Below are 27,274 nucleotides of genomic sequence, written 5' to 3'. Positions count from 1 at the left end.
ATAAAATAACTATTTATTCTTCAAATTCAACAACATATCATGTTCAACCTTGGCACAAAGGCCTCAATGTAAAATCTTATAAAATTATTCCAACAACATGTTCATAAAACTTCATAAAATAATACGTAAGGAACATAAAGCAACAACAAAATTCTCATCCCGTTATGTATCAGAGCGACCCTAAGACAACGACACGTGAGAGAGTCGACTCGCTACACAACTAATCTTGATTACCTGCAAGTTACCCATACGAAGAGCAACATTTCCAAGCAGAAGGGGTGAAATTTCACATTCAAATAATAATAAGCATATAATTCATCAAAAACATTTAACAACTTAAACTTCATCAATTAATAACATTAACTCTTCTTATAATACTTCATTAATAACTCAACCAACTTCTAATCATCATTAACTTCATATTCATCACATTATATACAACATCATATAACACATAATAATCAGATCATAAACATCATCATATAACGACATAATCATCACATCATAAACATCATCTTATAACAACATAAACAACACATCATAACATCATCTCATAACGACATAAACAACAACGATTAATAAATATTAATTAATAATTCACTTAGTTCTTTATTAATAACTCATTGACAAATTACAACTTAACGACAACGACAATGCGACTTCTACAACTTAAACTCAACATATGCAACTTCAACTTCATAATCATGCATGTGGTACCAACCAGGGCATCAAGCCCTCAACATAAAGAGCATAAATACACTCACAGGGCATCAAACCCTCAACTTAAAGAGCAAAAGCTCACAGAGTATCAAGCCCTCAACGTAAGAGCAAAAGCTCACAGAGCATCAAGCCCTCAACTTCAAATGAGTATGCATGGACTCAACAACTTACAACTTGGACAACTTCAACAACTCATGTGACTCCAATATCTTGAAACAACAACTTACAACTTGACAACTTTGACTAACATATGCAACTTAATGATTTAATAATGAATACATCAGAGACAGTAACATACAACAACTTCACAACATAGCATCATTAATAATAACAACTTGAATGATATAACAACATTATTTTCTATATCATACCTTTTCCACATAAATATATGTATTTCACATTAACCAACAACATTAATCATTAATAACATCATAGTTATCAACAGGTACATTCATATAAGAAATCAACTTCATATATCATCATATTCATATACATTCATATAATAATTAAATCATCCAACAAAGATATTCACGTCAAACCAAGTTAGATCCATCACAACATAGGTTAAATACTCTTAAACCCCTTAATTAAACTCCTAGTACTTCTAGTTTTGAGGTTTGGAGACAATCCATAAGTTTTGGGTTGACCTAGAAATAGTTATGCGGAATTTTCATAAAAGTTCACTAAGACCTTCTTGAAGTATTTTCATCATAACTCAAAAACCAAAATTCTTTTTCAAGTCAAACCAAAGCCACTGGAAAGCTAACACAAAAATCTACAACTTTCATGTTTACACCAAAGGCCAATTCAAAACAGAAACGTGTGAAAAAGATGCAAGAACATGAAACAGAACGTGCTGTCAGAGAGCAACTCGGGAAAAACCCATTTTTCACCCCAAAATCTCAATTTTAACTTCCCTATGCCCAAATTTGATCCCAAAGTTTGTCAAAACATTTATATACATCAAAAGATTCTGAAAACCATATAAAACTTGACCCAAAACATTATTTTAGAAAATCACCAATTATCAACCTAATTCATCGGATTATCTACTCTTTATACAATCAATTTTAGTTTCAAACCCTAATTCTACAACATCAAAACCTACTAACAACTACAAGGTTAAACCCTTTTTCAGAATGATACAACTCATTATTAGAGAAAGCTAGTCCCACCCTTACCTTAGGTTAATGGATCGAACTATACAAGATTGCTCCTCTTCTCACAAGATTCTTCTCTTCTCTGACTTCTCTCTTCTCTTAGTTTTCTCCCTTTTTCTCCAAAAAGCAGTTTCACATAATCCTTATTTTCTAATTCTAACTCTCCCCTTTTATATAAATCCTTAACCTACTTATTTCCAAATCTACCCTCAAAGTCTCAATATTCTATTCTAATATAATATAAAATATTTCTATAACAAATAACAAATATATCTCTATAACAAATATATTTCTATAACATATATATTTCTACACCAAATAAGAAATATATTTCTACACCAGATAACATATATATTTCTACACCAAATAACAAATATATTTCTACACCAGATAACATATATATTTCTACACCAGATAACATATATATTTCAACACCAGATAACATATATATTATACTAATAAATATCAACATATAACATAACAAAATATCACTCATCAAAATAAATCGACTAAATTATAAAAAGACATCTAAACTCAATAAAATAAATTAATAATAAAATAGGGCGTTACAAGTGTATCATATACTGAAGCTCCCGTTACTCTTTTAAGTGTTGCTGTTTGAGTTAATTGACACAAAAGTTAAGATTATTCACTACAAGAAGAAAAATAACAAATCAGGTATATATTATATATTTTTTTTAAAGGATATTATTTTATCCTTTTATCAATATATATATATATATATATCTTGGTTAACATTTATTAATTTTGGTTCATAAAACAAAGTTCATAAAAAAAGCATCTCATAATTTTATGTAAAATTCAACTAATTTTACATTTGATTTTATTTTTTGTATTATTGATTTTAAAAAGACAACGAAATCCTTAAAACCCAACCCACCTAAAACTTTTTTTAAGTGAGGAAAAATATATTAGAAAAAGAAGAAATACAAAAATTTGAGGGGAAGATAGGACATCAAATTTTTATTTTTATTTTTAGGGGGAAGATAACCAAGTTCCTCTTAGTGCGAAAACTAATTCTTATATTCCAATGAAAATAAAGAAAATTATTCTAATATAATTTTTGCCCCAATGTTTCTAATACCATTGGGTGCACGTTTCCCATTTTCATTTGAATATTTTTCATATCCAAATCGATCATCTGTCTCCTCTAGGAATCTCTTCACTATCTCCATTGCTTGGCTTAATCACAATATCTTGATGCAAATTTTTATAATCTTCTCTCCTTAAAAGGGCCTCAAAAATTTCCGTAGAATCAATTTTGTACACTATTGATCCAAGTACAAAATATTCTTGAATCTCATTTACCATCCCTAGCTCAACCATTTCATCAACTCTTTTGCCTACATATTGAAATAGAGTAGGCAAATACACATCTAGTCAAATGAAAAAATAATCATATTTTGAAAGAAATGCAATGGCTGGATCCTCAATTAATTTTTTTTAGATAAGAATTGGACTCAACTATGCTATATATTAATTTTTTTTTGTTATTAAGAGACGCTTTCATTTCAAACAAAAAGTATACAAAAGTTCAATAAATCCAATACATCATCTAAGGTTGTTTAATATCACTGGTACTGATTTGTTTCAAGGGATGCAAAGGTTCTTCAGATCCTCTTCCTTTGCATACCAGGTTGGTATTATCTTTGAAACACGGGGATAAAGATCCTTGTATGAGTTCCTAATGGTTCCTTCCGCAACCCCTGTAGCAACTGATATATCTTTCAGGGATTTTTTATCATCTGAAAGCTGAGTTATGATGTATATAACTGTTGCAGCAATTGATATGGGACTTCTCCTTATATCAAATTCTTCTGAATTCTGAACAGATTCATTAGCAGCTTTAACAGCTTGATGATTCATACCAAGATTCGAACAAAATCGTCCCATAAAGTCCCCAATATGAGTTGTTCCCATTTCTACAGATTGACCACCATTCTCCAAAGCTAGTTGTTTCATGATGTATTGTTTTGCGCGGCCAATTTCCTTCTTGGTGGCTCCAATAGCAATCGAGGAAATTTCCTTTACAGTGTGTGGCTTGTCTTCTTGTCGACAAGCAATGTAGAGGCAAGCAGCCAATAATGCGTCCTGGTTTCTTGCCTTACTATACTTCTGATTTGCAACCAGCTTATATATCTCAATAGCTCGGTCCTTAATGGTCGGAACCAGTCCCAACTTCTCAGTCATAGTATCAATAATGAGGAGAGGGTTACTGGGACCACCGACACGAACATGATGGTTATTGACAGATTCGTTAGCAAAGGTTAGCAACTCGGAGGTTTCATCGATGGAGTGAGATCCCAAGACAAGACCACACTCTGAACAGACTGCATTGCCGGCGGAGTGGTCAAACACCACATCCGTCGCTCGCTTGCAGTCGCTGCAAAACGCATCGGACATGGTTCTGAGTTTCTGTCTCTTAGGTTTCAAGAAGAAAATGATTTTTTTTTTTTGCTGAAAGAACAAGAGAATGAACTATGCTATATAATGCTCTAAAGGAAACCATGGAATATATTATAAGATAGGAAAAACAATAAAAAAATATCCTCTTTATTTTTGGTCAAATTGAATATTAATTGCAGTCAAAATTATTTAAATAATAATATTATTTACCAACTATAAATGTGAATATAACCTCATACATATAATTTAATAAAGACAGTAAGAAATTTAAGAATAAAAATTATATAATTATCTTTAATTCGGTCAATGGTCATACAAACTTTTTTTTAATTTATTTTTTTTAGCTATCTTTTTCATTTTTAAGAAATGTTTTTTAGCTATGTAACAAAAAAAAAATCACTATATTTACAAGGACAATGTATAATGTATGCAAGGTCTGGGGTTCGAACCCCGGACACCACAAAATAAAAACCATAAAAAAAATGTTTTTTACCTATCTTGTTAGTAAGGGTGTGAATTATTTCAAGAAGAGGGTTGATCGAAACTCTGTTGTCACATTAATAGTTTTGTTCCTAAATAAATAATATGTAAATTAATTTATTATTTTGTTTGAGATGAGTGAACTACTCAATTGTTGTATATCTTTTATGTTTTACACTTAATTCATTTTTGAGTAAAAAGCTTAAAAATGTTTCGTTATATTGTCTTATAGGGAACACCACCAAAAAAAAGTAGTCTTATAGGGTTGGACAAAATACGGCCATGTCTTACGCTCATCCCAATAATAATGCATTGAACCGGGTCTGACTCGGTCAAAAGAAAAAATATATAGGACATGACAAGGACATAATTGAAATATGGACTGAGTTCAGGTCAGCCGTTGGGTTACTCGTCCCGTCCCAATATAATTTGAGGAATGCTCCTCTTGGACCTAGGAAAATATTTTTTTTTTGGATGGAGATCTGTTGTGTAGAGGGATTGAGCTCATCGTTGTCTGTTGTAGTGCTTCATGAGTCCTTCTCCACTGAAGGAGGCTTGTGTACTAATAACTGGAAAATAAGTGAATTATCAAGTTGCACTTAGCCCTCCATAATGGACAAGTAATTGAGTGAATGTAATGCCTTAAACATCTAATTAGTGCCTATTTTAAGATTTTATAGTTTTATTTATTTTTCGTGTTAATTAATCATTTAGAACTAGTGATGTTTGTTTATGATGTTTGAAGATATAGGTTATGGAATGACTCTAAATATGTGGGAAGCAGTAGCGTGGACGAAGGTTGTTTCTCAGAGGATTTGGAAAGCTGCAACGTCATGAATCTCTCGCCAGGTCGTACAAAGTACGAGCACGTGCGTCTAGTCTGGCCATTTCTTAATGGGGAATAATATGAATTGTCTCCAATGATTTAATCCTTGGAATAATAAAGGAATATCCCAAGAGGCAGGATATGATAAGGACATCACATGTGTAAAATGGAAAAAAGGTACACCTTGTAGTTGTAACACCCTAAACCCCGAATGCAATTAAATCAATTCTTTGAAAGAGTTTAGATGCTACATCTTCATTTTCTCCAAAACATACAAAAATCGGTTTTCATAAAACATGCAGCGGAAAAACATCATACATAAATATCTCATCAACATGTAATAATCCTGAAGTACATGAATAATAAAATCTTGACATCATGTCTCAGGTCTCATAATACATCACCAATAAATATATCAAATCTCAGACATCAATAGACAGTAAGTCTTAGCAACAAACAAAAATACATAGCAAAAAAATACAAAAATCCCGATACTTCTAAACTAGACTCCAAGCAATGATAAAGAGGTAGCTTCCAAGATAATCCACACACACACGCGCACACACACACACATAAATGTATATATGTTTTCCTTGTATTTTTGGTAAACAACCGCTGGTTTACAAATGGTTACTTGCAAGATCAACCAGTAAATCTTAAGACATATTGTGTTTGTTGTTTTTCCAGAAAATGATGAATGTTCTTGAGATTGTTATGCAGAATATGATTATAACCATTGATAAGAGGTTTGGGAGAATTAGGGTTTTTAAAAACATGCAACCATGACTTCAGCACAAGGGTTGTATTTATAGAAATCCTATTGTGCTCTACAAGTCAGAAGTCACTATTGAGCTTCCGTAAGCCCATTAAATCGTTTAGTGTTTTGCTAACTAATTAACGTGATTTGCTAAATGTACGCATCATATATGTCTTACTTATATTTCTCTTTTGATCGTTCTTTTGTGATTGACCCTATATGTTCTAGTCACGTTGACAATAATATTAAATTTAATATTTAATATTATAAACAATGAGCAATATCTAGCATCACATCATTGCTACCCAAGTGACAAGAATGTCAAGTGATATGACGAAACCTTTTCAGATAATATTCATGTGTACATATTACTCCTTTGTGCTCATATCTATATTGATCACAAGGCATAGATTTTTTCACCCTTGTATAGATCAATATTTATATTTTTTGATCCCAAAATATACTGAATAACGAACAAGCCCAATATCTCATTGTGACTTGATTCGGCATGACCATGAAATTTTACTGTTATATTTCATCAAGAGGCCTAAAGATATATCTCCTGTTATAAGGAGGGACAAATCCCATCTAGGATACTCATGTCCCTCAAGATGGTTCATCAAGTACCCATTAGTCAACATTATGGTTACCCTTTTACAAACAACGTTAGAATGGCAATAAAGCAATCGAGTCCACGTCTAGGGATTATAGTGGTTTCAGGTCTAAGAGTGATATACACCTTTATCAATGTGAGAATATCTTACGACATTTTCATAACATACTATGTAGCATTCTCACGGCAGGTCAATCCAGTATAAATATTCCTCCTAATATTTATACATATGTATAGACTTAATATCTCATATCCATGACCCATGAGATGTGGTCATCAGTCTACATATATAATAGTCTCTGTGCTTTATTATTATCCCAATTTATGTTAAAGCTTGACTACAGATACATTTAGAAATAGCTTTGTTAATGTTAATGTAGTTTCATGATTAAGTCACACTTAATATTCCATTACACGAACTATCTATTCTATGGACCGTATTAATCTTATAACAAATATAATAAAGAGTGCCATATATTATTTAATAATAAAAGTCATGATACATAACATAAGTTTAACATAAACTATTGGCCTCTAGGGCTTACACCAACAACTACGACGAGAAGCAATTATATGCATATGTGATTTCACAGCTAACTACTTTGCTGCAGAGTGCTGATCGATGTTTGCAGTAAAGGATACATATCAAATGTATTTCTGAAAGCTAGGAAATATACATAGGGTGTCTTTTGTGCTAGAAGCACTTTTTCCAGCTTTGAATCATGTTTTAAATACACTATTATTTGACAACAAGGTGTCTCTGAAACAAGAATGTTCTTCCTGATTCAACATAAGAGTATTTAGCAACTTCTTAAAACTTTGCAAATAAAATTGATGTAACTTTTTATATCACAATGATATTCATGATAGATTTGATCACAAACCTGTTTTAGCATGCTTTGCATTGCATCTTGCTATAATATCATTTTAATTTGAATTTTCTATAATACCATTTAGCCTAAAAAAACAATTGGTTTTGTAGTGATGGAAGTAGTTGTTTTATGCTTTGTTTGTAAATAAATTTTGTTGTTTTCAATTAGTTGCATATTTCTATTACTCTGTCAATTCTTTTAAATGAAGGGAAATGTTAACTAGTGCCCCCGGGCTACTGATTAAGGACTTTAAATGGTAAATTTTTATAGAAGTTTGTGTAATCAGTGCATTAGAAATTGAAAACTTTGACATTTAAAAAAAATAATTACTTAATTTAGCATTCTCAAAGCACTTGTTAACAAGACCAATAAATGAATCATTCCTGACAACATGCAATTTTAGAATGTTTTATTTGAGGTTGTCTACTCGCATAAGCACTTATAAAAGTGTTTGGCAAAATATATGAAAACAACTTATAACATTGTGTGAGCTTATTTTCATAAGTAATCCAAGATAGCTTATGAAAATAACTTATAGCATATACGAAAACAATTTAACTTTATTTTATCTTCTGTTATAAAACTTGCTTATACAAGAGCATTTGTCATGATAAGCACTTATGTTAAAATGTTATAAGCTTAAAATTAAGTTGTTAATCTAAATAGGGCCAATGTTTATACAAGAACATTTGGATATTGTTCAAATAATTGTGATTTGGTTTCTTCCTAGTTTTGTACCATTTTATGACCTGTGAAAACTGTTCCTTGATCAGTGGTAATACTTTATGGAATTCCAAACCTACATAAAATATGATTCTGAATGAAATTAATAACCACTTCTTGGGTTACATCTTTTTGTAGGATAGCTTCTACCCATTTGGTAAAATAGTCTATTCTAACCAATATGTATCGATTTCTTCCTGAGGAACTAGGTTTTATTTCACCAATTACATCTAGAGCCCATCCTCTAAATGGCCAAGGTTTTATGATCGAATGTAATTCACTAGCAGGGACATGTTGAATTCCTGCATGCAATTGACATTCTTGACACCCTCTTGCAAATTCTATACAATCCTTTAATATAGAAGGCCAACATACACCTTGTCGAAACAACAACCATTTCATTTTGTGACCGGCTTGATGAGATCCACATGCATCACTATGAGTGTCGGAGACTGCTACGTATGCCTCAGTTTCATTGAGACATTTTAATAAAACTCCATATCGAGTCTTTTTGAACAACTCATTTACAACAATCACATAGCTTAAGGCTCTATATTTAGTTTTTCGACTAACATTACCTGTAGGATTTTGCCAATACTCAATAATTGGTTTACGCCAATGGTTGTCTGATAAATTGTCAATGGCAAAAATTTCAGCATATTTGGTTCTCTTGCCCCCCCCCCCCCCCCCCCCCCAAGTTTTGGCATTGATAATTTATCTGGGAATAATTTTTTCGAAGCAAGCTTTTATCTTATTTTGATAAGCTCTTCAAACTTTACTTCAATGATCCTATAACCTGAAGCAATTTGCACTAACTCATTTGCTTCTTGGTTTTCGATCCGGGGTATATGTTGAATATTACATGATCGAAACATTTTAATAACGCGTTAGCAGTGACAAAATAAAAGATTAAATTTTCTTTAACGCATTTGTATTCCTTTGTTAACTGCTTGACAACCAATTCAGAATCACCTTTTATTTCGACATGTTTTACCTCAGCTCGAGTAAAATTTCTAAACCTGCAAGTAAGGCTTCGTATTCAGCATCATTGTTATAAAAAAATCTATCTAGTCGAAATTTGAAACTAGTGGGAATATTTTCAGGTGAAATGATTAGAATCCCCACTCTAGTGCCGTTTTTATGGTTGGAACCGTCAAAATAGAGTCTCCATGGTTGAACATCTACAAAGTTTAATGTTTCATTAACGACAGAGTGATCAACGATAAAATCAACAATAATTTGACCCTTAACAGATTTTAAAGATTGGTAAGTTAAAGAATATTATGTAAGTGCCAAAGCCCATTTACCAACTCTACTATGTAGTATTGGTTTCGACAACATATGTTTAATTATGTTAGAATGAGAATAAACATAAACATCAATAGGCTTTTTACATTGCTTAATGTTATACCCTGATTTTGGACCTAAAAATACTCGTTCAAATTTCTTTTCTAACACTGATATTTGTCAATTTACTGTTGTTTTACTCTGAACCTTTACTCTCTTTTCATCTGCATATTTTACTGTCTCTGTCTCGAAGTGTGTTCAATCATGATTTTCTTGCATAAAACTATCCAAAGTGTCTTTCTTGCATTACAAGTCATTTGAAAACTCTCTGAATCATTGCATTGCTTTTCTTGCATTTTATTTCAAAAATCATACAAAAAGGGTATTTTGGTCATTTCCTGCATTGGAACCCATTTTAGTCCCTGTAACTGTCTCTGAGTCTTTTTAACTTGTCTGTACAAATCATTGTTGAATCTCTGTTTAAAATCATTTCAAAAATTGCATTTGAGTCAGTTTAGTCCTAGGGGCATTTTGGTCTTTTCCTGTCAAAATTTCGGCAGAGAGGTATTTTAAAATACCTCATTTTTGTATTTGGTTCATTTTAGTCCTTTTGTTGATTTTATTTTTTTTGGTTTCACTTTACGTTTTGTCCAATTTACCAATTTTAGTCCAATTTTATTTTAATTGCATTTCAGTCCCTGAAACAGTTTCTAAAATTGCATTTTAGTCCAATACTTTTTAAAATTGCATTTTTAGGTCCTTTTTTGTAAATTGCAGTCCAGTCCTTCAATTTTCTTATTTTTGCAGAAAAGTCCCTAAGTCCAAAACAGGTGTCCTCTCATTGGTCCAGAAACACACATGGCAGCCTATAAATAGTGCACAGTGCCACACAGATCCACAGAATCAGTGCCACCTCAACAAACAGAATCACAATCTTCTCTCTCCATTCAGTTAGATCAAAAACTAAGAAAATCACCAAGAACGTGAAGAACAAAACTCAAACCCTAAATTTCCAGAACCACAATTCAATACCAAATTCAGTGAATCTTTCGCAATTCTCAGAGATTCATCACTGAGTCTTCATCATCGAATCGGTTTCCTTCGCAATTCAAGGTGCGAATTCGCCATTGGCAAACTCAAGCACCGATCACGAAGGAATCAGTGAGAAGAAGAAGAGAAAGAAGACGAAAAAGTTTGAACCAGCGAAGAAGAAGAACTGATTTATTTTTGGATTCAAATCCAAAAATCAACAAACAGAATCAAGTTCAAGTGTTTCCGAAGATCTTCTCTCAGAATCTCCAACTGAAACCACAGGTAAACACATAAACTTCATCTTTCTTGCTTAAAAACAACAACGAAGACAAATCAAATGTAGATCTATGGAGTTTTAAAGGTTTCATTCGAAAAAACTGAAAAAAAAACCTAAAAAATTTCATTCGAAAACCGTGAAGAAATTTCCAGATCTACGTTGATTCAAGCCTTGCATGCAAAAAATAAGTTCAGATTCGTGTTTAAAACAAAAAAGCATATCCAAATATGTAAAAAAATTTGAAATCGGAGAAACTTGCTCAACTCTGGCGGCGGCGTCGCCACCCTTGGGCGGCCGGCCACCACGCCGGAGAAGCAAGGTTCACCGGAGAAGATGAAGTTCATATTCTATTTTCCAGAAACCGGCGAGGGAGGAGAAGAGAGAAGTGAGAGCTTCTCTCACTAGATGAGAGAAGAGAGAGAAAGGAGAGGAAGAAATGAAATAAACCGGTGTCCATGTGCTTTTATAAACAACTGAACCAGTCCGTTTATTTCCGGTTCTTTCCCTTCATTCTGAGCCTTTAGATCTAGGGTTTGGCTTCCTGGATCAATCCAACGCTCCCTGTGTATCCGGATCTGTGGGTTTTGGGCTTGGGCTTTCAGTTTGTTTGTTTCTGCATCTTTTTTCTTATTTCTTGCTATTGGCACCCTGTTTCTTGCTATCTGAACCCCCTGCTTATCCAATTTTCTTGCAAAAAATTCCTAAAAATTCCTATATGTTTCTTGATGTATTTTTAATACTTTGGTGATGTTTTTACATGTTAAAAAAATGATAAAAATATATGTAATATTTTCTTGTTGATTTGTTCATTTTTTGATTAAACTTGTGAATTTTCTTGCCATAATTCGTTCATGAGGTCTTGGCATGATATGAGTGATTAACATGCAATTTCATGTTGAATATTCTACTGGTTGTGTGATTGTTTTACTGTTTTAATGTGATTTGTTAATTTCTTTTGTTACAAGTAATGTGTATTTTTTTTTACATTTTGGTTATTGTTGTCATTTTTACCGTTTCGCCTCGTAATTCTTTGCTTACTTTTCTTACCATTTTACACCTTGTTTTACTAACCATTTTATTTCTTGTTTCATTCACCTCATAAGCATTCTATCATTTCATCTCCATTTCCCATAGTTTAGGCCTTTTTACCTTTTAATTTCTATGTTAAAATGTCATGTAATATTTTAGGTAGTTTAAATTTCCTTTTAATTTCTTGCAAGACCATAGAATGTAAATTAGGGCAAATGTAACGGACAATGGACTCTCTAATGATGTACACCGACACAAGCACCGACACGCACACACGTTGTATGTTTACCGCTTTAGATGTGATGTTTAGGGAACGCTACACTTAGAAAAATATCAATTTTCCAAAATAAGCATATTCCATCACTTGAAATTTTTTTCCAAATAAACCTTGGAGTCAAAACTCCATTGAATTTTCCCTTTATTTTCTTAATCAAACTCAAATGAACTCTAATCCCAACTTAGACCTTTTTTAATAATAATTGAACCATCCATTCACCATTTTCTTCTCTCATGCCTTTACGGCCTCTTTCTCTTCTTCAAAACCGTTTTCCAAAACTTAAAATCAATTGAAACACACAAAAACATTTTTGAAAGAGAACTACATGGAATTTTGATCCCTTAAAAGGGTATGTAGGCAAGAGGTCAAAACTTCTCCAAGTCCAATAAAATAAAATCTCAAATACTCCTCCCCCCATTCTTAAAATAAACAACTTCTTTTTTCAATAAATAGCATTAAAAAATAAAGCGTAGACATAAAATTAGGAAAACGGTTCCTATAGAGTACTATAGTCGTTGTGGGTGCCTAACACCTTCCCGTAACAAAAGCGACCCCCGAACTTAGAATTTCTAAGGGTTTTCTCAATTTTACCCTTCCCAAGAAAAAATAGAGATTATCAATGATTGAAAGGTTCAAGCCTAATTAATGACTTGATACCCCAAAATCGTGATAACACTTAAGTTTCATGCAATAAAAGTATAAACAAAGGCATAAGTTTTCACTTGGATGATACCTTGTTTCAGCATCATTTAAAACCCTACTAAGATAATAAATGACTCTTTCTACGCCATTTTCATCTTCTTGAGCTAGCATACTATCTATGGTACAATCTGAAGCAGCTATGTTTAATTTCATCACCTTATCTCTTATAGGAGGAAGCAAAATAGGTGGGTTTATTAAATAAGCCTTAATGTCATCAAAAGCCCTTTGATGTTCTGGTTCCCACTTGAACACTTCTTCCTTATCCAGTCCAAGTAATGGCGAGAAAGTTTCAGTTCTACCACTTAGATTTGAAATGAATATTCTGCGAAAGTTGATTTTTCCCAAAAAAGATTGAAGCTCTTTCTTTGTCGAGGGCGGCTTTGTTTCCAAAATCGCTTTTGTTTTGTTTTGATTAATCTCAATACTTTTTATATGAACAACAAAACCTAAAAAATCACCTGCACGAACACCAAAGGCACATTTTAATGGATTCATTTTCAATCCATATTTTCTCATCCTCTCGAATGATTGTTGAAGGTGATTTAAATGATCCTTCTCAGCTGATGATTTAACAATAATGTCATCTGTGTAAACTTGCATAAATTTTCCTATAAAATCATGAAACTTATAATTCCTTGCCCTTTGGTAACAAGCACCAGCATTTTTGAAAACAAAAGGCATTACTACCCACTCATAGCAACCTAAATATTATGGGCACCTAAAAGCAGTTTTCGATACATCTTCTTCAGCAATATATAGTTGATTATAACCAGATAACCATCTAGCATACTTTAATATTCATTACCTGCTGCTGAATCGACAAGCATTTCTACCACTAACATAGGATAATCATCCTTAGGAGTAGCTTGGTTTAAGTCTCTAAAATCAATACAAACTCTAAGAGTCCCATTTTTCTTAACAACAGGAACTATATTAGCTAACCAATCTACATACTTGGCAGTTCTGATGAAACCACACTTCAAGAGCCTCTCGATCTTTTCTTTATCTTCGACTGAATTTGTGGTGCAAACCTGCTTGGAGTCTGTTTCACTGGTTTCTTGTTAGGTCCAATAGGTAACTTGAGTTCCACCATGTCTCGACTCAAACTTGGATTTCATTATAGTCCCATGCAAAACAGTCTTTGTATTTCAATAATTTGACAATCTGAACTTTGAAGTCTTTGTCGATCTTGGTACCAATGTATGTTGTTTAAGTATAATATTTGGTTTCGTTTTATTTAGATTTAAGTTTATTTTATTTAAATTATTATTTCCTTTTAGAGCTATTTTACTTCAATTGCATATTATTATATTTCATGAATGAATATTTGATTGATTGAATCTTGGAGCAAAAGAAAGGGGTTTGGAGTTGATCCGGAGCAAAAATACAAAGATTTGGAGACAAAAATACGTCTTCCCCAAGTCAGAAGCTTGGCACGGCCGTGCCACCTCCCAGGACCACCTTTTTCTGCTTTTGCTTAGATTTTAAGCTACTCTATTTTTGTTTTACCAAAAAGACCGCAGTTTGTTGTGGAACATTCTTGTGATGTAATTGCTTAGATTTTAAGTCGAATGTAAACTATAAATAGAGTAGCTAGCCATCACAAATATTCATTACCTGCTGCTGAATCGACAAGCATTTCTACCACTGACATAGGATAATCATCCTTAGGAGTAGCTTGGTTTAAGTCTCTAAAATCAATACAAACTCTAAGAGTCCCATTTTTCTTAACAACAGGAACTATATTAGCTAACCAATCTATATACTTGGCAGTTCTGATGAAACCACACTTCAAGAGCCTCTCGATCTTTTCTTTGATCTTCGACTGAATTTGTGGTGCAAACCTGCTTGGAGTCTGTTTCACTGGTTTCTTGTTAGGTCCAATAGGTAACTTGAGTTCCACCATGTCTCGACTCAAACTTGGATTTCATTATAGTCCCATGCAAAACAGTCTTTGTATTTCAATAATTTGACAATCTGAACTTTGAAGTCTTTGTCGATCTTGGTACCAATGTATGTTGTTTAAGTATAATATTTGGTTTCGTTTTATTTAGATTTAAGTTTATTTTATTTAAATTATTATTTCCTTTTAGAGCTATTTTACTTCAATTGCATATTATTATATTTCATGAATGAATATTTGATTGATTGAATCTTGGAGCAAAAGAAAGGGGTTTGGAGTTGATCCGTAGCAAAAATACAAAGATTTGGAGACAAAAATACGTCTTCCCCAAGTCAGAAGCGTGGCACGGCCGTGCCACCTCCCAGGACCACCTTTTTCTGCTTTTGCTTAGATTTTAAGCTACTCTATTTTTGTTTTACCAAAAAGACCGCAGTTTGTTGTGGAACATTCTTGTGATGTAATTGCTTAGATTTTAAGTCGAATGTAAACTATAAATAGAGTAGCTAGCCATCACAAATATTCATTACCTGCTGCTGAATCGACAAGCATTTCTACCACTGACATAGGATAATCATCCTTAGGAGTAGCTTGGTTTAAGTCTCTAAAATCAATACAAACTCTAAGAGTCCCATTTTTCTTAACAACAGGAACTATATTAGCTAACCAATCTATATACTTGGCAGTTCTGATGAAACCACACTTCAAGAGCCTCTCGATCTTTTCTTTGATCTTCGACTGAATTTGTGGTGCAAACCTGCTTGGAGTCTGTTTCACTGGTTTCTTGTTAGGTCCAATAGGTAACTTGAGTTCCACCATGTCTCGACTCAAACTTGGATTTCATTATAGTCTCATGCAAAACAGTCTTTGTATTTCAATAATTTGACAATTTGAACTTTGAAGTCTTTGTCGATCTTGGTACTAATGTATGTTGGCCTGTTAACTAAACCATCACCAAGATCAACTTCTTCCAAACGATCTTGCACCTTCATTCTTTTGGCGGAGCCCATTGGATCTTTCTCAAAACCTAAAGGTTTGTCATCATAGACGCAATCTAACCTTTGGTTTTCGATCGAACTGTACTAAAAATCATCTTTGGCATTCTTGATAAATTCTTCTTGTTCGATTTCGGCCTCTAAAGCCGCTTTTGCACTATTTTCGGCTACATAAGCCGTAATCTTGTCCCATATATTGGATTCAGTCATCATTAACGTCGCTATCTTCCGACCCGATTGGTGAGACTCCAATCTCAGGATGTCCCCACACTAGGGCCTTAGCATACATAGAGGCTCTGGTCCTGAGTACATTCTCTTCACTGACAAGTTCCTTTTTCCAGATGAATCCATATTTTGGATGAAGTTTCATGGACCAAAGTAAATTGTCATGATTTTCATGACAAATTTTAGAAATAGCACATGGTGCTATCTTCGCCATTTTTTTGTCGAAAGTCTTTTTGGTGATGGTGTCAACCTCAACAATAAAGTAACTTTGGTCAGCTTCAATATTTTCTAACACATCATCTTCCCTCCAAAGGGTAAGCCTTTGATGCATGGATGAAGGTACAGCCCTAACACCATGTATCCACTCCCCTCCTAGTAGTAAATTGTAATTAGCCTTCGAAGCAACTACCAGGGACAATGTTTCTCTTTTCACTGTTCCCACCACTAAATCAACCTCAACAGCTCCGAAAGAACTCCCAGATTTCCCTTTGTAGTTAGAGAGAAGAGAGAACAACACTATGTGGCTTCAAATCAGATTTTGATAAGCCAATATTTTTTAGGAGAGATTGTGGTAATAAATTCACCGCATGACCACCACCTACCAGCACCTTGTTCACTCCAATTTCATTGATTTTAGCTTGAATGAACAAAGGTTTGAGATGACTCTTCATATGATATTCAGGTGATGAGTCAATAATTAGTTGTTTAAGTATAATATTTGGTTTCGTTTTATTTAGATTTAAGTTTATTTTATTTAAATTATTATTTCCTTTTAGAGCTATTTTACTTCAATTGCATATTATTATATTTCATGAATGAATATTTGATTGATTGAATCTTGGAGCAAAAAAAAGGGGTTTGGTTCGGAGTTTAAGTACATTCTCTTTACCAAAAAGACCGCAGTTTGTTGTGGAACATTCTAGTGATGTAATTGCTTAGATTTTAAGTCGAATGTAAACTATAAATAGAGTAGCTAGCAATCACAAATATTCATCTTTTGTTCTTGGAATTCAATAAGTGTCAATTGTCTTTCTCATTAAAAGTTATTTCTTTTACTTTCTTGTTATTTGATTTATGTTCTTCTTCTTCTTCTCTATGTCTACGATGAACATGAGTGAGTAGACTTCTCTTGTCTTGGGATTGTTGTATAAGTCTAATGACATAATCCTAATCAAACCAAGCCTTAAACTCTAATTTATGTAACCCTAGTTTCTAATTTAAATTCACCATTTTAACATGAATTAACGAAAGTGGAGGGTTTGATAATTGTTAATCTATCATCTCAAATATCAATTCATAAAACGAATGTGGAGTTTTGATATTCGAACAAGTGAATTTAGACAAGGATTGCGAAACATGAAAATAGTCTAGCAAAACCTTGGGACATATAAAGTTTTGAATTTCAACGACTCTAATAGCAGTCAACCATGAAAATAGGCGTGGTTGCTAGAGGAACACACTCACTGAGACCAAAAGGATATGTGATAGTATAAATAGAAAGTTGTCCTTAGAAATTAGGTCTAACATGAGGATTTAGGTTTATGAAAAATTTGTCGCCATGACGGACCAATAATCCCAAGGCTCTTTTTATAATTATTTTCAAACGTTAAAAAACCCCAACTTTTCAAATTGAACTCTCTCTAATCATCAACTGAAGTTAATTGAATTAAACAACTCCTTGTCGGAACGATACTCTCGTATTACTACTTCGATAGAACCGTGCACTTGCAGTTTTATCCCATCATCAGGCTTCTCAAACATAGCTGGATTGTCTTCGACGCAACCATTGTTCATTACATAGTAACACATTGGCTTATGAACAACCATTTATTCAGTAAAGTCATATTCATCTTCAGTAACTTCTAATGTAACGTCATACTCAATTGGAAGAATTGACACAACACAGATTACATCGAAACTTGCTTCAGAATTAGTGAAATTTGAAGTCAATTCTTCGCCTTCGACAGGAAGATTTTCTTTGACAACTAATAGGGGAGGAAAAATCCTTTCCGTGGCTGGCTTCCTAAACATTTTGAAGGTCGCCATTTATTTGTTCTTTCCTTTGTCAGTATTCGTAACACCTTTCAAGGCATCAGCCTTCTTCCGATGTTGGAACCTACGCCATTGAGTCTTAGTCATGGGATTTTTACCTTTATAGTTGTTGTTATCGGCAAATTTCTTCGAATCAGATATGCCTTTTTTTTCTTCAAGTCAGGTGTTTCGTCTTGTTTGTTAGTAACAGTGACTCTCTTAACCCATTTCGTGGGTGGAGAGATGTAATTGGATTTTTCCCAGAAGAGAAAACCCATTGCTCAGTTGGAGACTTGGGAGTAGGAGTGAAAGTTTTCACTTGTCCTCTTTTTTGGCTTATGGTTGGAGGTGTGTCTTTGTGAGGAAAACCCCTTCTGTCGAAGCTGAACTTAGGCCTTTTATCAACCTATTTTCCTTTTCTCTTCGAATGTGGTTTAAATCCTACAACTTTTTTGGCAGCCTTTTTTTCAAATACATCACTGCATATGGGACACATCATCACTAGGGAGCAAGAAATTTTTCATCTATTCAGAAAATCAGTCAGATCTTCTTCAAGTTTTGGAAACACCACTTTTATTTTCTCTGCATATTTGCCTTCAGTAACCATTTCATCAGCACAATTATGGCTTTCAGTAGCCATTTCAACATCAACCTTTGGGCTTTCAGTAGCCACAACAGGTTCGATCTCAGATATTTCCACCATGTTCACACCTGTTGTGTCAACATACATGGAATCTGCTTTTTTCAAAGCATCAACATCAACATGCATTGGCTGCTTTGATTTGTCTCCAAATTTCAGCCTGCCTTCATCTAGTGTTATTTGCACTGAGTCAGTGAAAATTGCACAACAGGATGTGTTATGACCTAAAAAACCATGGAAATTACAAAATCCTCACTTTTGTCTTTGTTCTAGTAGAGGCAATTTTAGGCCCTTAGGCACTACCATTATGCTTCAGCAACTAAAAGATAAAAAATTTCATCACATTTAGTAACATCAAATGTGTATGTGTTAGAGCATATTTATCATTTTTAGGCTCTTCAGGAATTTTTCCATTAGATGGTGTCAACACCTTACATGTATACGGAGGTCCTGGTTTTAATTCAACGACATTAATTTCGCTTTCTTCGACAACACCCCAATGAATGTCGAATTCTCGGTTGTTGTTGTTAGTGTCGACATACGCAACCTTTTATTTTTTACCGAACCTATTAGTCCTTGCTTTTTCATCTTTAAGTCTTCCGACTTGTCAGACTCTATCAGCTAATTGTGCCATATCTCTTAGATATTGTGTATCTAGTTTCTTTTGAATAGAATAGTCTAGGCTACTAGTAGCCATTTCGAATAATTCATGTTCAGGAATTTGGGTAAAACATCTAGCCTTAAGGAGTCTGAACCTATTTAGATAATCATCCACATCCTCTGACGTTTTGCGTCGAGCACTGGTCTATTCTTTGAGACTAATTTTGGATTGGCCCATGTAAAATTGTTCATGGAACACTTTCTCTAACTGACTCCAAGTGAAAATGGAACCTGGGGGTTATGTTGTAAACCAAGTGAATGCATTTTTTGTAAAGAACTTGGGAAATACTTCATTCTCATATTCTCATTATTTGCTATATCATCTGCTTCTGTCAGAGAACGAGCAATATGTTCGACAGTAGATTCGCTAGTTTCTCCACCAAATTTGGTGAATTTAGGGACTTTCCAATCCCTGGGTAACTCTTCCATTAAAACATATTCAAATAAAGCCGACACCAAGTTAGGCCTATGTAAGCCCATATTGAAACCATTTTGGGTTAAAAGGGTTTCTACTATGTTGGCTATGTTATTTTGGCCCTCCAAGTTGTTTTGTTGGGCTCGCCTAATTACGTGATCGGCATCTTAATTCCTTTGAACTATTATGGGGACTCTTCCTTATACCCTTGGTGCTTGTGGTTCGACCATAGGTTGTTACAATGGGTTTTCAGGAATCCCACCATTAGGTCTATCAATGTACCCTTCGATATGCCTTGGGTTTTCATTATGAATTGTTGGCGTATTAGGCTCTGGAGGAGCGCCAAAGAAATCAGCAATTCGTCCCATTTGATCAGACAATGTTAGGTAACTATTGTGAGTTTCCCGAATCAAAGGGTTAAAAACTGTTCCAATTTGTTGGGCCAACATGTTGACAATTTCATGGTTAAAATCTTCCAATTGGTGTCTTAAAGCGACTAGGGAAGCATTGGTTAGTGATTATTGAGGGTTTGAACTAGGAACACTCGCGCCAGGATAATAGAATTGAGGGCGCATTACGTTTAAATTCTCTGAGTAAGTGGATGGATTAGTATGATGGCCTACGATAAATGATGGCGGCATGCCATATGGATAATTCCTGTTATTTAGTGCATAAAAGGTCCATAGGCTTTGGTTCGATTGTGCACCAAAACTTGCGTTAGACTGGGCTGCTGCAACAACGGTTGAGGCTGAAGCTGGCATGTTCGAAGATATATGGGAAGGAATTGTTACCCCTATAGTATCGTAATGATTTGCACCAATGGTTGGCATTGCTTGTGGAATTTTTTGTGAAGTCGCATCAAACGTTGTATCCGCAATCTATGCCATTGTTGGGCTTGATGGAGAATCGTTACTGCGTGAAGGACGTACCATTTCTGGAAGTTTTTTCTTATTTCTTAAGAACATACATATCAAGAGTTACAAGTCTTAACATAACAATTTTTCAAGAAAATTAAAACAAAAACCAAACAGTCCCATTGGGCATGCCAATTTGTTTACCATGGTTTATGGTAAACAACTGCTGGTTTACAAATGGTTACTTGCAAGATCAACCATTAAATCTTAGGCTTAATTCACTTTTGGACCCCTATCTTTCCAAAAGTTGTGGTTATGGCCCCCTAACCAATTTAAATACAAAACACCCCCCTATGTTTTGTTTGTTTGGCAGTTTTGGACCCCCAGTCCATTAGTGAGGTGCCACGTGGCCCCCTAAATAATACACGTGGCACCTCACTAATGGATTGGGGGTCCAAAACTGCCAAACAATCAAAACATAGGGGGCTGTTTTGTATTTAAATTAGTTAGGGGGCCATAACCGCAAGTTTTGGAAAGATAGGGGTCAAAAAGTGCAACTAAGCCTAAATCTTAAGACATATTGTGTTTGTTGTTTTTCTAGAAAATGATGAATGTTCTTGAGGTTGTTATGCAGAATATGAATATAACTGTCGAATCCAACAAAAGGTTGAATCTGTCGAGATTATTCAAAGGATTAACGTAAAAAGCTTGATAAATACAAGTAAATTGCAAGGAATTTAAAGGAATGAACTTAAATTTCATAAATTGAATGTATATTGGTACATAGATTCATACATTGTGACTTGTTACTCGTTTCTCTCTGAATGCGGATAGTTTGAGTATAAGTTTTTTTATGATTGAATTGTGACTCGTTTTTCTTATGAAAAACTATTATTTATACTAAGTAACTACCTACACAGAAACGTTCGAATGTAACTGCTAATAACTACCTAAGATACATCTTAATTGAATTTCAACTAAGACCCTACGATGATAACCACTACATGATTCCTTGATTCGGCACCAAATTCTCTTCGACTCTTGTTTCTTTGTTGAACCGATTCTCTTCAACTCTTACTTGTTCTCTTCGACTCTTACTTGTTTTTCGAACCAATAAATCTCTTTAAGTCCCAGAATTCGACCAAGTTAAGTAATCGAACTCATTAACTCTTCTTCAAAATCTGATTCAAACTTCATTAACTGCATTTATTATAGCCTGTCAAAAATAAAGGATAACAATCCTACTTGGTTATTCTAAGTCATATTCGTGTATTTTCACAAAAATCACTTATTTGACATCTTTCACAAAGATCAAGTATCATGTTCATATCAATCCTACTTGGTTATTCTAAGGCCATTGTTACAGATAAAAGTCATAGTCTTATCATTTCGTTTGAGAAAACCAAGTTTCAGAAATTCCAAGTTCATGTGCATTTTCACTCAAAGTTCATCTCAAAATCATAACACCAATTTAATCCAAATCAAATGATGTTCAAGTAGCTATATCAGTTAAAACATCATTTAAACGCATTTAAAGGAGCACTTGGGGATGTTCGGAAACAATCCCAAAGACTAGGAACATCCAAAATTATGGGTTTTATCCTGCGTCGCTCGCCACGGCTCATCGACTGCTTGCCTAGCAAGTTCATAAGGAACCGGAGCCCAGGATTTTAGGTTCATCTCGGGAACTCACACCAAATTTTCCCCAAAACGCCAATTTTGATCCCAATTGACCCAAAATCATTCCACAAACTTCACCAACAGTTAACATAATGTTTACCGGTGTTTTTGGTAAACAAGAAAGGCTGGTTTTGGTTATTACAAGCAGGATCAAACTAGAAATCCAAGGACATGTTGTGCAATGTTTTTCCAAAAAGTGAGTGAATGTTCATCAAATTCATAGGTTTCTTTATGAACAAGATGAGTTTGTGTAGTGTCTAATAATAAAAGAAATGCAAGTAAAAAGACTTTAAAAGTTTAAAACGCATAAACTTACAGAAAAGGTTAATTGCATTGCATTAATGTAACGATGGTTCAATAAATCAGATTACATACATTTTGTATGACTCTTTTCTCTAGACGAAAATACTTCAACTGCTAGAATTCTATAAGTGATTTGCAACCTCTTTTCCGTATGAAAAACTACTATTTATACATAGTAAAAACGAGTGAAAAGTGCATACTTCCACGATCAGCACTTGTTTCATAAAATAAATTCTTGTCCCCCCCGTTATCACTAAAGAAACCGCTGCTTTTGAATTTGAATTCTTTCCTCTTCGACGATAACTGCATGGCTTCGACGAATTTACGTCCTGACTCAAGTCTTGCCAAACTTCGAAGCTTTTAGACTCTTTCAAACGCTAAGTCTAGACTTTGTCGAAATCCCCATACTGAAGAAAAAGGACTTTGATTCCATAAAAGACAAAAGTCAACAAATGTTGACTGCATTAATTGAGCCTGTCGAAATTACAGGTTAGCAAATTGCCCCAAAAAAATGTCATTTTCGACTAATAAAATGAAGGATATCCAAATATTAGTATTTTCAATTGACCTTTTTAATACCTTGTTATCATCAAAATTCAAAGTGGTATTGTCAAACACATTTTGTTCTAACAATCTCCTCCTTTAATATGATGACAAACATTTGTATTAAAAAGTTCAATTGTTGGTAATCTAATTAACAAGTTGACTTTTAGGGTCTGAGGTTTGTAAGGTCCCCCTAAGTGCAATAGCTCTTTAAGGTGAGGTTTGTAAGCTCCCCCTAAGTTCTATACAAGTTAATTAAATTCAATTTAAAAACATAGTAACACTCAGAATAATATCACATGAAATGAAAGACTAAGAGATGTGAAGTAGTTCTCCTAGTTCAATTTGTTAAGAATTAAATTAGTGGGGCTCAGACCCTAAATATTATATCTACTCCCCCTTTTGTCATTAACAAAAAGTTAAAAAATGAAGACAAATAAAGAAGTGAGAAAAACATCATAAGCTAATTCCAATAATGCATCATAGTAAATAAAGCATATAAAAAAATTCAGAAGCAATAACAATGTATCAGAAGCAGCAAATTATAAAGGCAGTTTATCAGAAGCTAGACATAAGACAAAATAGAAATGTTATGAAATACAAGTTAAAATGAGTGCAATCTAAGGTTTGGCTTGATTCTTCATCATTTCCATCATCTCTCTCATCATGTTGGTCAGAGTCTCTGATTGCTTCTGCATTGCTTCTTTTAACTCAACATATCCTTTAGCATGTGCTTCTTCTCTTACTCTGCATTCTTCTTGATGAACAGTCATTCTTCTCTTACTCAACATATCCTAACAGATCTCTTTCCAGCTTCTTGATTCTTTGCTCTTGAACAGAATCATGTTTCAGCTTCTTAAGAATAGAAGCATCAGTTTGAAGTTTCAACTTAGTTAACCAGGTTAAATCAAGATTTTCTGAATGTACACTTGCAGTGATTATACTTGAAGCATCCAAGTAAATAGGGTATCTGTGATATACAACTTGCTCTTCTCTTGATTCATGTTAACTTCTACTTCTTCCATACTATAGATAACATCTTTGAACCAGTTCTTGAGAGTGTTGAGAGACTGATTATGAGCTTCTAGAGATAGCTTCTGAAGTTCACACATAACATAGTCTACTCTTTCTCTAAGAGCAATCCATTGATCTTCATAATTCTCCTTGTCAACAAAGTTGTTTCTAGATTGCACCAATTTGTTCAGGTCCTCAAAGATGTTCTCACACACCTCTTTTAATATAACAAAATCTAATAAAAGGGTAGGTGGGGGTGAGACATTTATAGTTAAAGGTTATGGAATGTTTTGAGCTGAGGAGCAGTGTTCATCTGTGCTTAGGATTTCAGTAGCATCAGTATAATCTGGTTCTAAGGGTGGGTCATGAACATACTTTAAAACAAAAGGAGAAGATGAGTCTAAAGATACATTGGCTTGAACAACATGCTTATCTTCAGCATCTGAATCTGTTGTGATAGTAAAACCAGATTAAATAGTTTGTTCATGAGATGGTTAAGAAACAATTTCAGCTTCTAAAGAGACAGCAGGCAAAGGTACAATAAATGGTTGTTCAACATGAGTTTGCTCCACTGATACTAAGATGTTAGCATCAGAAGCAGATTTACTAGGTGATGAAGACTCTTGTGAATTTGGATTTTGAGGTTCTAGTCTTTGTTCAGGTTAATGTTGTAGGGGGTTTTCTAAAACAACTTTATGAGAAGCTATTTCAGAGGCTTTTTCTGTGTTTGGAACATAGCCAGATAGTTCTCCTCTGTAATGATCAGACAAATTATCAATTACAGAGGTATCACTAGGTTGGTTTGTAGGTTGAGGTTGCGATTATGTTGGTGTATTGGTGTCAAAAGCTGGCTTAATAGTTTGAAGTTGCTTCAAAAAAATCCAGGTTGAAACCAATGATTAGGTGGCAGTTTCTGACTAACATCTATTCTTATTTGAATTATATCACCTATTCTCTCCTTAACAACAGGATACATAGGTACAAAGACATTGTAACACCCGTTAAAAATTTCAAAACAATTATCAGAGTAAACATCAAATAACGGGATATCACATTCGAAACATAATCCAAAATCAGTTAAATAACAATTGAACTTCAACAAATTTCTCAAACTTTGCAGCGGAAATTAATTCGAAATCTATAAATCGTTTTGGCACGTAGGCCCCATCAAAATATCTCAAAACAGTTAATCAACATCATAAATAATCACGTAAGGCAATGAAGCATGCATATCAAAACCCCATCCCGTTACGTATCAGAGCGACCTAGACGACTCAGTGAGGCAAGGCCACTCACGACAGCAAACTGCACACTAAGCACGATCACCTGCAAGTTACTCATACGAAGAGCAACATTTTCAAGCAGAAGGGGTGAGATTTCACAAAACAATAATATTAATCAATATAATTCAAAATCATAATTAACAACATAAACAATCTTAAACATCATTGCATCTTTGATAAACAATTAACAAGTATTCACATCATTCAATCATCATCAATAACATAACATCTTTTGACTCGACAAATGCGAATATTCAAATCTAAACCTCTTTATGCATGTGGTACCAATCAGGGCATTAGCCCCCAACATCATGGTATTAATATACTTTTAAGGCATCGTGGGGAGGACAAAGCTAATTCGTGGTGAGGACAAAGCTCCAGGGCATGAGCCCCCAACAAAGTATGCTATTGCATGGACTCAATCAATCTAAAACAATCTTAATCAACATCTCAATATGCATCCAATAATTTCGAGCTCAACAACATCTATTCATCTTATAATGACTCATGCAACTTAGTTAAATAACAGCAGCAGCATAATCAGATCACAACAACATTATAATTTCATAACAACAATTCATTTTCAACAACATCAAAGTTACTCAAGAATAAATCAAGTAATGCATTTTAATATTAAAATCACATTACAACAGCTTAACAATTCATAACAGCCTCAAAGACCTTAGTTAACATATTAAATAGGTTTCCTTACTACCTAAAGTTCCATTCCTAACCAATTCAAACCACTCAGGTCACGACATTATCAAAAGCACTCAGTTCTAGAAGTGCTCGCGAGGCGAGAGCATCTGCCCGCCATGGCGAGTACTTGCCAGATTTCCAACTAAGGTTGTTCCAGGTTCAATCTTGTTCTAAATCCTCCTCTAATCTTTAATAAACATCTAAAGGTACTTAAAAGCATCTAAGGTTCAACTCAAAAGTCCAAAATACGAAAATCAACATGCTCTCTGGTCAAGCTCGCTATGGCGAGTAAGTTTGCTCGCTGTGGCGAGCCACGACTTGTAACTTGCGAGGCGAGAGGTATTGGGTCGCGTGGCGAGCAATGAACTTCATCACTCGCGAGGTGAGGATCATCGTTCGCCAGGGCGAGCGATGAATGTTGGCTCGGGCAGAATGCAGTTTTCTTCAAAAATTCATCTAAACTCATGGTTAAAAGCCTAATTTCGATTCCAGAATTCATCCTAAACATATTCTAAGGTCAAGGGACAGTTTCTACATCAATCTAATCAATTTTCACCGTTTGATCATCAATTTTAGGGATTTGACCTTGTTTTCGGTTTCTCCAATTCAATCATAATTCTTGCTAATTAATCGTTAGAACTATACGAATTAACATTACTGAATCATTAGTCTCACCCTTACCTTGTTAGATGAAAATCGCAGCTCTCCTCTTGGTCTTCTCCCTTCTATGTCTTTTTCCTCCTTTTTCAAAATTTTGATCGTACGTACAAAGTGTTTTTCTAAAACTAGGTTTTTTCTTTTATATCTCTTCCTAATATCTTATCTTATCTCACTTTCTCTCCCAAAACTC

General features: G+C 34.1%; 1 protein-coding gene across 1 annotated transcript; it reads right to left on the bottom strand.

Annotated features, from left to right (window-relative positions):
* Positions 1-3,491: 3,491 nt before the first annotated feature.
* LOC25488844 (transcription initiation factor IIB) lies at positions 3,492-4,304 on the bottom strand. Its single transcript, XM_039831268.1, has one exon. It carries the CDS (start codon positions 4,302-4,304, stop codon positions 3,492-3,494), a length of 813 nt encoding a protein of 270 aa, XP_039687202.1.
* Positions 4,305-27,274: the final 22,970 nt, after the last annotated feature.

Source organism: Medicago truncatula, chromosome 3 (assembly GCF_003473485.1).
Source record: "Medicago truncatula cultivar Jemalong A17 chromosome 3, MtrunA17r5.0-ANR, whole genome shotgun sequence".
Taxonomy (NCBI): Eukaryota; Viridiplantae; Streptophyta; class Magnoliopsida; order Fabales; family Fabaceae; genus Medicago; species Medicago truncatula.
This window is presented reverse-complemented; position numbering and strand designations above follow the sequence as displayed.

Excerpts from the sequence above, each read along its gene's own strand:
- LOC25488844 (XM_039831268.1), bottom strand. The coding sequence starts at position 4,304 with ATGTCCGATGCGTTTTGCAGCGACTGCAAGCGAGCGACGGATGTGGTG.